The sequence below is a fragment of the Trachypithecus francoisi genome, unplaced genomic scaffold, assembly GCF_009764315.1.
Source record: "Trachypithecus francoisi isolate TF-2019V2 unplaced genomic scaffold, Tfra_2.0 Lachesis_group10, whole genome shotgun sequence".
Classification (NCBI taxonomy): Eukaryota; Metazoa; Chordata; class Mammalia; order Primates; family Cercopithecidae; genus Trachypithecus; species Trachypithecus francoisi.
The window spans coordinates 87,130,295-87,142,680 of NW_022681455.1; the positions used below are offsets into that span (position 1 = coordinate 87,130,295).

The 12,386-nt window shown below is 50.3% G+C and overlaps 1 protein-coding gene across 2 annotated transcripts in view; it reads left to right on the forward strand.

Annotated features, from left to right (window-relative positions):
• GPT2 (glutamic--pyruvic transaminase 2) overlaps positions 1-6,061 on the forward strand; it is a 49,328-nt gene extending 43,267 nt beyond the window's left edge. The window contains exons 11-12 of one of the 2 annotated variants that reach the window (XM_033218306.1): positions 1,647-1,759; positions 3,667-6,061. In XM_033218306.1, coding sequence (XP_033074197.1) covers positions 1,647-1,759; positions 3,667-3,757 — 204 coding nt within the window. In that variant the 3' untranslated portion in view covers positions 3,758-6,061. The remainder of the gene's footprint in view (positions 1-1,646; positions 1,760-3,666) is intronic. The other variant, XM_033218305.1, reaches the window with a different exon arrangement.
• Positions 6,062-12,386: the final 6,325 nt, after the last annotated feature.

Here is a 12,386-nt window from a genome sequence, read left to right on the forward strand (position 1 = left end):
CAGGCATGAACCACTGTGCCTGGCTTGTTTTTTTTTTGTTTTTTTTTTCTTAAAGGGTCTTAGGTCTGCAAGGAACCTAAGAGTCTGTGGTTCCACTAAGTTCTCAGGTGCCACAGACCCCACTTGGAGGCTCACAGGGAGCGCAGTTTCTGCAGGTGGCGTCCTCACCCACCCCCAAGCCTCCTGAACACCTTGTTAAACACCCAAGTCTAGGCCCCACCCTAGACCTACAGAATCAGAATTCCTAGTGTTAGGCTGGGTGCAGTGGCTAACACCTGTGGTCCCAGCACTTTGGGAGGTTGAAGTGGGAGGATCATTTGAGCCCAGGAGTTTGAGACCAGCCTGGGCAACACGGTGAAACCCTCTCTACAAAAAATTTAAAGATTAGCTGGGTGGTGCAGGCCTGTGGTCCCAGCTGCTTGGGAGGCTGAGCTGGGAGGATCGCCTGAGCCTGGGAGGTTGAGGCTACAGTGAGCTATGATCATGCTACTGCACTTCAGCCTGGGCGAGAGCAAGACCTCTTAAGTTTTAAAAAAAATCTGTGGGCCAGGTATGGTGGCTCATGCCTGTAATCCCAGCACTTTGGGAAGCCAAGGTAGGTGGATCATCTGAGATCGGGAGTTCGAGACCAGCTTGGCCAACATGGGTTGGCCAAGTAGAGATGGGTAAAACCCCCATCTCTACTAAAAATATAAAAAAAATTAGCTGGGCATGGTGGCCTGCAGTGTAATCCCAGCTATTCCAGAGGCTGAGGCAGGGAGAATCGCTTAAATCTGGGTAGCCAGAGGTTGCAGTGAGCCGAGATCACTCCATTGCACTCCAGCCTGGGTGACAGAGTGAGACTCAGTCTCAAAAAAAAAAAAAATTCCTGCTGTAGTCTGGGCACGCAGTGGCTCACGCCTGTAATCCCAGCATTTTGGGAGGCTGAGGCAGGCGGATCACTTGAGGTCAGGAGTTCGAGACCAGCCTGGTCAACATAGCGAAACCCTGTCTCTACTAAAAATACAAAAATTAGTGGGGCATGGTAGCGCGTGCCTGTAATTCCAGCTACACAGGAGGCTGAGGCAGGAGAATTGCTTGAACCCAGGAGGCAGAGGTTGTAGTAAGCCGAGATTGTACCACTGCACTTCCAGCCTGGGCAACAGAGGGAGACTCTAAAAAAATAAATAAATAAAACTAAAAATAAAGACTTCCTGGTGATATAACCTGAGAATCTGTAGTTAACAGGCTCCCTGGGTGGTCATGCAAACCAGTGTGTGGAAAGCAGTGTTGAGACTGCCTCAGAGGAGCTTGTTCCATGAAAATTGCGTGCAGACCCCAGGGCCCCATTTTCAGAGAATTATGTGGCTTGACCTGCAGGAAGCCACCACTGATGCCTGTCGAGTGGCTGCCTGGGGATGGGCACTCCCCGATGACGGGCAGGAGCACCGCTACACCTGGCTGTCCTGCAGTAGTTTTCAGGTGTCTGTGCCTGGCACCAGCCACCAGCAGTATCCCAGCGTCTGGCCCTGGTCCTCTAGGAGTGGAAGGGGAGAAGGGCACTGCCGTGGGAGAGAGACCTGCCATTTAGATTACATTTGGCTTTGAGGGTTGAATGGTGTGTTTGCAAAGCCAGGAATGATCATGAGCTCTGTCTGCTCCCATAGGCCCATCAAATGGCTCCAGATATGTTCTACTGCATGAAGCTCCTGGAGGAGACTGGCATCTGCGTCGTGCCCGGCAGTGGCTTTGGGCAGAGGGAAGGCACTTACCACTTCAGGTATGACTTCCTCTCCGCACCAGGGGCTGGTCCGTACCAGGGGCTGGTCCAGGGAAATGTGGGCTTCTTGACATGGAGCAGAGGACTACTTCGGAGAGAGAGGTGCGGAGACCCTGTCCTCCCACGAGTCACCCCCACTCTGTCCTGCTGCAGAGCCAAGCTCAGACCCTGCCCAGGGATTAAGAAAAACTGGGTGGTTGTCTTCTCAGGGTCGTATTCCCTGAAAGGTCTTCCTTGACTGTTCTGTCTCTCCCCTCCATCGGCTGTCCCATCGTCATCTGAAATGTTCCCAGTAAGGTGTTTTCTTATTTCGCTGTCCATTTTCAACTCTGTGACGGCAGTACACAGCTGCCAGTGCCTGGAGTGGTGCTGGCACGTGCTCGGTAGCTCCTGATGGCACCCTGGGCTGCAGCGCTGCCTGTGATCCTGGAACCTGCTGAAGAGCTGCAGTGGAATTCGCTCCACTCACGCCCAGGGCGTACCCCGTTCTGGCCCTGCGTGGACGGGAATGCCAGTGCCCACAGCTGAGCTGGCTGGAGCAGAGGTTTTCCACTGAGGCCAGTTCTCTTCAGAACAGCATCTTCCCCGCACATGTTGTTCTCGGATGTCTCCTGCGGCAGATGCTAAAAAGAAGAAATGGCATGAGCTGTTAGCAACCGGAGCCAAGTCTTGACTTAGGCAAGGTTGTGGGTCGTGTCCCCTGGATGGACAAACCTTGTCCGGTTGGCCTTCCCAACCCTGGTCAGGCTCATCTCAGTGTTTGATGGCTCGGTCAGAAAGTGATTTGAGCAAGACGGCTGTCGGGAAGGCCAGGCAGCATATTGGTGGACGAGAGGGAGGTGTTAGTTACTGTGGCAACTTGGGAATTCCTTTGGAGGCAGAGCTGTGACTGGAGGGTGTCTCACTGTCAGACTGACTGGAGATAAAAAAGGCCCCTCAGGTGGGAGTGAAATCTCTCTCTCAAACTGTAGGAAAGAGCAAGAGTCAATGCTCTAGAGAAAGTTCTGTTCAGTGGTCAGAATATTCCAGAGCGCTGAGTGCAGTGGCTCGCACACTTTGGGAGGCTGAATTCAGGATTGCTTGAGTCCAGGAGTTCAAGACCAGCCTGGGCAACATAGCAAGACCCTGTCTCTACAAAAAGTTGTTTAAAAACTAGCCAGGGATATTGGCATATGCCCGTAATCCTAACTACTCGGGAGACTGAGATGGGAGGATTGCCTGAGCCCAAGAGTTTGAGGTTGCAATGAGCTATGATCACTCTACTGCATTCAAGCTGGGGCAGTAGAGTGAGACCCTGTCTCAAAAAAGAAAATGTGACCGGGTGCAGTAGCTCACGCTTGTAATCCCAGCACTTTGGGAGGCCAAGGTGAGCGGATCATGAGGTCAGGAGTTCGAGACCAGCCTGGTCAACATGGTGAAACCCCCGTCTCTATTAAAAATACAAAAATTAGCAGGGCATGGTGATTTTTGTAATTACAGCTAATTACCTCCTGTAATCCCAGCTACTCAGGAGGCTGAGGCAGGAGAATCATTTCAACCCGGGGAGGTGGATGTTGCAGTGAACCGAGGTCATGCAATTGCATTCCAGCCTGGGCAACAAGAGTAAAACTCCATCTCAAAAAAAAAATAATAAGGGGTGCAGGCCTTCTGCAGTAATGGGTGGATATATCTTAGCCTAAATGCTGCTCTAGTTTATTACTTTTGTCCACGTGTATTACTTAGGTGAAAAAACCAACATATGAATGAAGGGAAAAGTGGTCCAAGTGCTGGGCGCTGTCCGGTCTGGAGCTGTGGAAGCGGACCAGGCAGACCTCCCTCCTCCAATCCTAGGGGCGCTTGAGCTACTGGATTCGTTCCTCTCCCATCTTGCAGAGCAGCCAGGCTGACACTGTTGTCTCTCCTGCCAGGATGACCATCCTCCCTCCAGTGGAGAAGCTGAAGACGGTGCTGCAGAAGGTGAAGGATTTCCACATCAACTTCCTGGAGAAGTACGCGTGAGGACGCCTGAGCCCCAGCGGGAGGCCCGTCATCAGCTCTTCCGCCCAGTGCCCACCAGGCTGAACTCGCCTCCCCCGTGACTCTGCCTTGGGCCTCGCAGAGACCGCTGGTCACTTCATCATCATTTTGCCCCCGGAGACGTCTTTCTTTGTGCCTTGATGTTGACAGCGCCTCTCTTTTAAGCAGACAAGCATTCTATATGCAACCAGAGTAGAGGGGACCTGCTCAGCAGGTGTGGCCAGGGTTCTCTGAATCTGTTACTGTTTTTGCTTCTGGAAAATTCATTTGGGGTTTACAACAACTAGGGTGTGTTGGGTGAGATGTTAAGATCTGGAGAAATGAGCAGGTGTCGGGAAATGTGTGACTTAACCGTGGTGAGGGCTGGAAATCCAAACTCACCACCGTGATCTGTGAAATAAAGCCCTTAGCGGTGTGAAGCATCCGGTCCTTTGAACAGAAAGGCCTGGAAGGCCCCTGGGGCTGAGAGGGTCCGCCCGGTGGCCTGGAGGCAGGCACAGGGAGCACAGTAGCACGTGGACTGGGCAGGATGCTGCACTAGCTTTGGGTAGATGCTGGGGGCTGCGGCCACGGTCAGAGGGCCCCACGGTGAGACATGGGGGTGAGCCAGGCTGCAGGAGGAACCGGGTCTCCGCTTCCCAGCAGCGCAGCCAGGCCTGAGAACTCTGTGCGTCCGGCGAGCTTTGGGAATGATGGGTTCCCTTGAACATGCGTAGGCTGGAACCCAATCTGAGAGGTCTCTCTGAATTTCAGGGACACAAGGTGCAGCCCGGCAGTGTCCCAGTTCCGTGGAGAGTCCCACTGGAATGGTGTGGACCCATCCCGTGGGTGACCGGTGCCTGTTCTCCCGAGGCCCTGACCGAGCCTGTGTGCACATCGCCCCCTGCTGGCGGCAGCGGGGAAATGAGGGCTGGAAATGTCCTCCCCTCAAGGGCAATCGCCGGACCTGCAGAGCAGCCAAGGCCCTGTCCTTTCTTGAATGGTGGCGAGCTCAATCTGGTCGGTTTCCTTGCTTTTAGGTGATAAAATTGCCTGGCAGCTTGGCTGCTGTGGAGGAGTCAGTGAGTCGTAATTGGAGGTTCATTGGCATGCTTTCATGCAGTGTTTTGCCTTCGTTAGTTTCCGGCTCCCCTCCCAGGCTGCAGACTCTGACCTGTGGCCTCAGTCCTCTCCCAGGCCAGGAGGGTGCCATCCCCCAGCATGCGGCTTCCCTGCCATTAGCAACCCAGGGCGGGCCGACCACACTCGAGGCTGCGGTGCTACGGGCTTAGCCCTCGCCTCCCTCACTGGGAGCCTCCCCATCCTCCCTGCCTTCCCCAGTGGGAAGTTAGGGAAGCTCAGGAGCCTGGGACCCCGCATGTCCCAAAATGGGATTGGAGGAGCTGGAGAGAAAGCAGAAGAGGCCGAGGAGTGAGGCTTAGAGCAGTCTCTATGCTGTGATTTCCACACCGGGTCCGTGTAGAGGAAACAGTCAGAAACTCCAAACTGTCCTTACCCACCTTCGTCACAGCCCCTATGAAGAAAATAGCCACAGTCTCAAATAACAAAAGGGAATGTTCTAAAACTTTTCCTTCCTTAAAAAATGGAAAAAATTGCGCTTGTGCTTGCTGTGTGGTATATAAACCAGGATGAGTCCCAGAGTGGTGAGGTTTCTGGTGGAAAGGTTAAATCGTAGAAGCTAGTATATTTTTTATATTTTTGTAACAATTGCTTTTTTCATGGGGGAGGCTGGGTTAGTATTTATAGTCCTAACAAATCCAGTAATTTTTTATAAATCTCTTCAGATTATAAACAGCCCCTAAAAACTTTACAATGTTTGCACAATTTTTTAAAAGAGATTGTATACACTTGATTTGCTTTCAAAATAAATAAAGTCAGCTAGTTTAGGAGGTTAACGTCGGGTAGGAATGCTAATCATGACAGGTTTGGTTTTCTACAGATTCTGTTCTGGTACCTTTCCTGTCCGGGCACCACCTGAGAAAGTTGTTTGTCATTTGAGGTCGCACTTGGAGGTTACATCTGTGAAGTTTCTGTCATTCCTCCAGATCTGTGTGTGTAGCATCTGCTGAGGAAGCACGTGCTGGGCTGTGCCTCAGACAGCGCATCACTGCACACCCAGAGGCTCCCCTGGCTGTTCCTGTTCTGGTGTGTGTGGAGTTTTGGGGAGGAACAGATGCAGATCAACTTGTGGCTGTTTTCCCATCTAGGTTCTCACAGGCATCTCCTGACAAAGGTACTTAACAATGGCTCTGCTGGAAATTTCTATAAATAAAATGTCCAAAATGGTGACTGTGTTTAACTTTCATTGTAGTTTGAATCTAAACATTGAGGACATTACTAAGTTTACAGCTTCACTCTTTGTAATTTATGTTCCCAGCACGATAACGGGCATTTCCCCCAAACATGACAGAACTCCAGGCACAGCTTCTCAGCTTTCATGTCTTTTTTTTTTTTTTTTGAGAACGAGTTTTACTCTGTTACCCAGGGCCCAGGCTGGAGTGCAGTGGCATGATTCTGGCTCACCTTAACCTCCGCCTCCCGGGTTCAGGCGATTCTCCTGCTTCAGCCTCCCGAGTAGCTGGGATTATGGGCGCATGCCGCCACACCCAGCTAATTTTGTATATTTAGTAGAGACGTGGTTTCACCATGTTAGCTAGGCTAATCTCGAACTCCCAACCACTGGTGATCTGCCTGCTTCAGCCTCCCAAAGTGCTGGGATTACAGGCGTGAGCCATCTCGCCCGGCCTCCATGTCTTCTTAGGGCTTGATCCTAAGACACCTGAGCTGCTATTTTGTTCACTTGTGGTGGAGAAACTTCATGGATTCTTTGAAATAGAATGTGATTAAAATGAACACAAACCGTGGCTCCCTGGTGGAAGAGAAGTAAGAACAAACAGCCTCTTCCCCGGGGCTGGGGAGGGTGGGCGAGTGAGGGAGCACTGGGGGCTCATGGGCAAAGGGGGAATTGTCTATACGAGGGAGTTCATTCATTTCCCATATCGACGTTTGATTTTGATGTGTGATTTTGGAATTCAGGACTTTTTCTCAAAACTAAAATTTCTGTGTCTCCACTAAAGAAAATTTGGTGGCCAGGTACAGTGGCTTATGCCTATAATCCCAGCACTTTGGGAGGCCACAGTGGGAGGATCGCTGGAGCCCAGGAGTTCGAGACCAGCCTGGGCAACCAAGAAAGACGCTATCTCTATAAAAATTCAAAAAATTAGCTGAGCATGGTGGTGTGCACCTGTGGCCCTGTCTGCATGGGAGGCTGAGGCAGAAGGATCACTTGGGCCCAGTAGTTCGAGACCAGCCTGGGCAACATAGGCCCTATCTCTACAAAAAAAAAATTGAAAAAATTAGCCAGGTATGCGGCACACACCTGTAGTCCCAGCTCCTTGAGAGGCTGAGGTGGGAGGATCACTTGAGCCCAGGAGGTTGAGGCTATAGTGAGCCATGATCACACCACTGCATGCTAGTTTGAGTGACATAGTGAGACCCAGTCTCTTTTTGAGATGGAGTCTTGTTGCCCAGGCTGGAGTGCAATGGCACATTATCAGCTCACAATCTCTGCCTCCCGGGTTCAAGTGATTCTTCTGCCTCAGCCTCCGAAGTAGCTGGGTTTACAGGCATGCACCACCATGCCTGGCTAACTTTGTATTTTTAGAAGAGACGGGGTTTCTCCATGTTAGTCAGACTGGTCTCGAACTCCTGACCTCAAGCGGTCCGCCCACTGTGGCCTCCTATAGTGTTGGGATTGCAGGCGTGAGCCACTGTGCCCGGCCAACCCAGTCTCTTAATATATGGAAAATATAAAAGGAAAAAATTACTTTAGTTGAAAGTAATAGAAATCCACTCAGAGTAGCATCAGCAGAAAGAGGAGGTATGACCTCATGCACCTGGGAAGGAAGCCTGTTTCGGTTTTCAAGTTCACTCTGTTAAATGCAAAGTCTGTCTTGTCCAGCTCCACATGGAAAAATCCCAAGGGAGGATCCTGATTGGCTGCCTGGGCCTATGTGCCTTTCTCTGAGCCCGTCTCTGACCCATGAGAATAGGGAGCTTTGGGTGGCCCTGTTCACAGAGCAGGAGGAGGTGGAGCCCACTGGAGCCATAACATTGAAGAGAAGAAGCTGTTCCCCATAGGAAAGGGAGTTGGATGTGGTGCTGCCCCAGCAAAACCCATTTACCACAGGGCTTTTTCAGAGAGGGATGGAGGAGAGATAGGTGAGTTCAGGGTGGGTTGAGGGGCCGGGCGTGGTGGCTCACACCTGTAATCCCAGCACTTTGGGAGGCTGAGGTGGGAGTTTTGTTTGAGGCCGGGAGTTCAAAACCATCCTGGGCAACAGTGAGAACCCATCTCTACAAAAACTTCTTAAAAAAAATTACCCAGGGCCGGGCGCGGTGGCTCAAGCCTGTAATCCCAGCACTTTGGGAGGCCGAGACAGGTGGATCACGAGGTCAAGAGATCAAGACCATCCTGGCTAACACGGTGAAACCCCGTCTCTACTAAAAAATACAAAAAAACTAGCTGGGCGTGGTGGCGGGCACCTGTAGTCCCAGCTACTTGGGAGGCTGAGGCAGGAGAATGGCGTAAACCCGGGAGGCAGAGCTTGCAGTGAGCTGAGATCCGGCCACTGAACTCCAGCCTGGGCGACAGAGAGAGACTCCATCTCAAAAAAAAAAAAAAAAAAAAAAAAAAAAAAAAAATTACCCAGGCATGGTTGCACATGTCTGTGGTCCCAGCTACTCAGGAGGCCAAGGCCGGAGGATCGCTTGATGCCCAGGCATTGAAGCCTGCAGGGAATCGTGATGGCACCACTGCACGTCAACCTGAGCCACAGAGCAGGACCCAGTCTCTTTAAAAAAAAAAGTGGGGTGTTGGGGGCAGAGGTGGCAGTGAGCCAAGATTATGTCACTGCGCTCCAACCTGGGCAACTGAGCCAAACCTTGTCTCAAAAAAAAAAAAAAAAAAAAGAATGTGGGTGATGCGTAGAAGGGAGGGGGGATGATGCTGTTTTCTACTGATGGGCGCCTGCCCTCTTAGTGCTGTCTGCCGATATCCTGTCACTCTGCCCCCCAAGCCGGGAGAACTCCAAGAAGGAAGATGAACCTTACTACCAGCCATCCATCAGTTCTCTTCCTTAGGAGGCACAGGTCAGCTGGAGAGTCATATAGAGATTTTATTTTCCACTTTAAAAAAAGACATACTGACTTTTTGGTTCTCCTCTCCAATTTCATCTGTGTTTGCTCTGAATGCAAATATTGGGGGCATCATTTAAACTCCTTTTGGAGATACTACATTTTAAAACTTGTTTTTTTTTTTTGAGACGGAGTCTGGCTCTGTCGCCCAGGCTGGAGTGCAGTGACATGATCTCGGCTCACTGCAAGATCTGCCTCCTGGGTTCACGGCATTCTCCTGCCTCAGCCTCTCCAGTAGCTGGGACTACAGGTGCCCGCCACCAGGCAGGCTAATTATTTTATATTTTTAGTAGAGACAGGGTTTCACCGTGTTAGCCAGGATGGTCTTGCTCTCCCAACTTTGTGATCCACCCGTCTGAGCCTCCCAACGTGCTGGGATTACAGGCGGGAGCCACCACGCCCAGCCAAAACTTTTAAAATGGATTCATACACAGTTTAATAAAAACATCAACTATCTCTCTTTAAAAAACTCAGGAGTTCGAGACCAGCCTGGCCAACATGGTGAAACCCCGTCTCTACTAAAAATACAGAAAATCAGCTGGGCGTGGTGGCAGGTGCCTGTAATCCCAGCTACTCAGGAGGCTGAGGCAGGAGAGTTGCTTGAACCCGGGAGGCAGAAGTTGTAGTGAGCCAAGATCGCACCATTGCACTCCAGCCTGGACGACAAGAGCAAAACTTCGTCTCAACAACAACAAAAATAAAAACCAATCCACTTAATACCTCTAATCCCAGCACTTCAGGATGCTGAGGCAGGTGGATTGCTTGAGCCCAGGGTTCAAGACCAGCCTGGGCAATATGGCAAAACCGTGTCTCTACAAAAATTAGGCATGGTGGCACATGTCTGTAGCCCCAGCTACTCGGAGACTCAGATGGGAGAATCACTTGAGCCCCAGAGGTTGAGGCTGCAGTGAGTTGAGATCGTGCCACGGCTTTTAAGAGAGACCCTATCTCTTAAAAGCAAAAACAAAAAGCAACCCAGAGTCCCAGTAATGTTTAGAACAAAGTCAGACCATAAAAAGGTACATAACATAAAAGTGAAATTCTCAAAAGATATTTTATCAAAGTGAACATGTTTATAGGGAAAAACCAGAAAAAGTCAAAGAAAATGTGAAACCCACTGTGATCCTCTAACCAGAGTTAATCAAGTCTAACATTCTGGGAATATTTCTTTCCTGTTCTTTTCCTGAGAATATTTTTGTGTGGTTGACGGGAGTGCATAGTTCAGGGTCCTGTTTCCCCTTGAATGTTACAACATATTCATAAAAATGCCTGATGAAAAACAAAAAATAGCTGGGTGTAGTGGCAGGCTCCTGTAATACCAGCTAGTAGGGAGAATGAGGCAGAAGAATTGCTTTAACCTGGGAGGCAGAGGCTGCAATGAGCCGGGATCACGCCATTGCGCTCCAGCCTGGGTGAGAGAACAAAACTCCGTCTCAAACAAACAAACAAAAAAAGCCTGGTGGGCAGTTTCTATGGCTGCCTCAGCCATTCCATGGACGACTGTCATTTAGTTAATGGCACCTCCAGCATTTAGGTTGTATATAGTTCTTGGTTTCTAAAATAATACTGGCCAGGTGTGGTGGCTCGTGCTTGCAATCCCAGCACCTTGGGAGGCCGAGGCGGGTGGATCACGAGTTCAGGAGATCGAGACCATCCTAACACAGTGAAACCCCGTCTCTACTAAAAATACAAAAAACTAGCCGAGCGAAGTGGCGGGCACCTGTAGTCCCAGCTACTCCGGAGGCTGAGGCAGGAGAATGGCGTAAACCCGGGAGGCGGAGCTTGCAGTGAGCTGAGATCCGGCCACTGCACTCCAGCCCGGGCGACAGAGCAAGACTCCGTCTCAAAAAAAAAAAAAAAAAAAAATCAGCTGGCCATGGTGACACACGCCTGTAGTCCCAGCTACTCAGGACACTGAGGCAGGAGAATCGCCTGAACCCAGGAAGCAGAGATTGCCAGAGCAAGATCGTGCCATTGCACTCCAGCCTGGGCGACAGAGTGAGACTCCGTCTCAGAAAATAATAATAAAATAATGCCGTATAAGGAACGTTCTTACATAAAGCGGGTATTTCTCTTTCCCACCCTTGTATTTAGGATCACTGCAGGCCATTCTTAGCAGTTCCATTGTTAGTGGTGGAAGGTGCCACCACGCCCAGCTAATTTTTGTATTTTTAGTAGAGACGGGGTTTTACTATGTTGACCAGGATGGTCTCGATCTCTTGACCTCATGATCCGTCCACCTTGGCCTCCCCAAGTGCTGGGATTACAGGCGTGAGCCACTGCGCCCAGCCCGCCATTTTATCTCTTAATGCACGTGCCCGGGAAGTTGCTTCTCGTTGGTGCCTGCGTTCAATTAACACTTTAGTGCAACAGGTGTGGATCATCAGGAAATGGCCTCTCTCTGGCGTGGGCTCCCAGTTTATCCCTTTTAGAGAGGCAGTGTTAGTACCTGACATTCCTAGTGGGTGGGAGAGAGCCCTCTGCTGCCCCCACTCAGCCCTAACTACCTGTAATACCATGAACTCTTCCAGGCCAGTGTTCCCTACCAGGGCATGACACCTCTTCTTCACTATGGTCTGGGAGGCAGAACACCAAAGGGACTGTCCCAAGAGCAGCGTCCAGGGTAGGTGGGCCATGGCGTGCACCTTGGCTCTAACCCTTACTAGCTGTAGGATCACTCAGTGTTAACACTGTAAAACGGGGCTAACACCCACTCATTGGGTAATAGAGTAAGTGTGAGTGACTGGGCATGTGGCTCATGTCTGTAATCCCAGCACTTTAAGCAGCTAAGGTGGGAGGATTGTTTGAGTCCAGGAGTTTGAGGCCAACCTGGGTTAACATAGTGAGACCCATAGTGTATTATTTCCAAAATATACAAAAATTATCCAGGCATGGTGGCACATGCCTATAGTCCCAGCTGCTTGGGAGGCTGAGGTGGGAAGATCCTGCACGCCGGGGAAGCAGAGGTTGCAGTGAGACAAGATGGCGCCACTGCATGCACTCCAGTCTGGGGAACAGAGCAAGACTCTGTCTCAGCATAAAGAAACACAAATAGAATAAATATGAGATTTAAGTGGGAGAAAAAAATGTGTGTGTGTGTGTGGGTGGGTGTGACGTAACTTAGCATAGTTCCTAGCAAGCAGATATGTTTGTTGAGCACTTAGCTGATTATCTTTGGTTTAGAGCAGTGCTGATATAAGTGTTCAATATATGTTCAAATTGAAGGAAAAAATATTCCCTTAGTATGCCAAATACATTGTGAAAATGATATTTAGGGGCAGCTAGGGCCATTTCCCAACATTTCCAACACATGAACGTATTCTGCTAGCCAGAGTGTCAGAGGCATTTGAAGCAGTGACTCTATCTTGAATAGGGACTGGGTAGAAGAAGGCTGAGACCTAGTGGGCTGCATTCC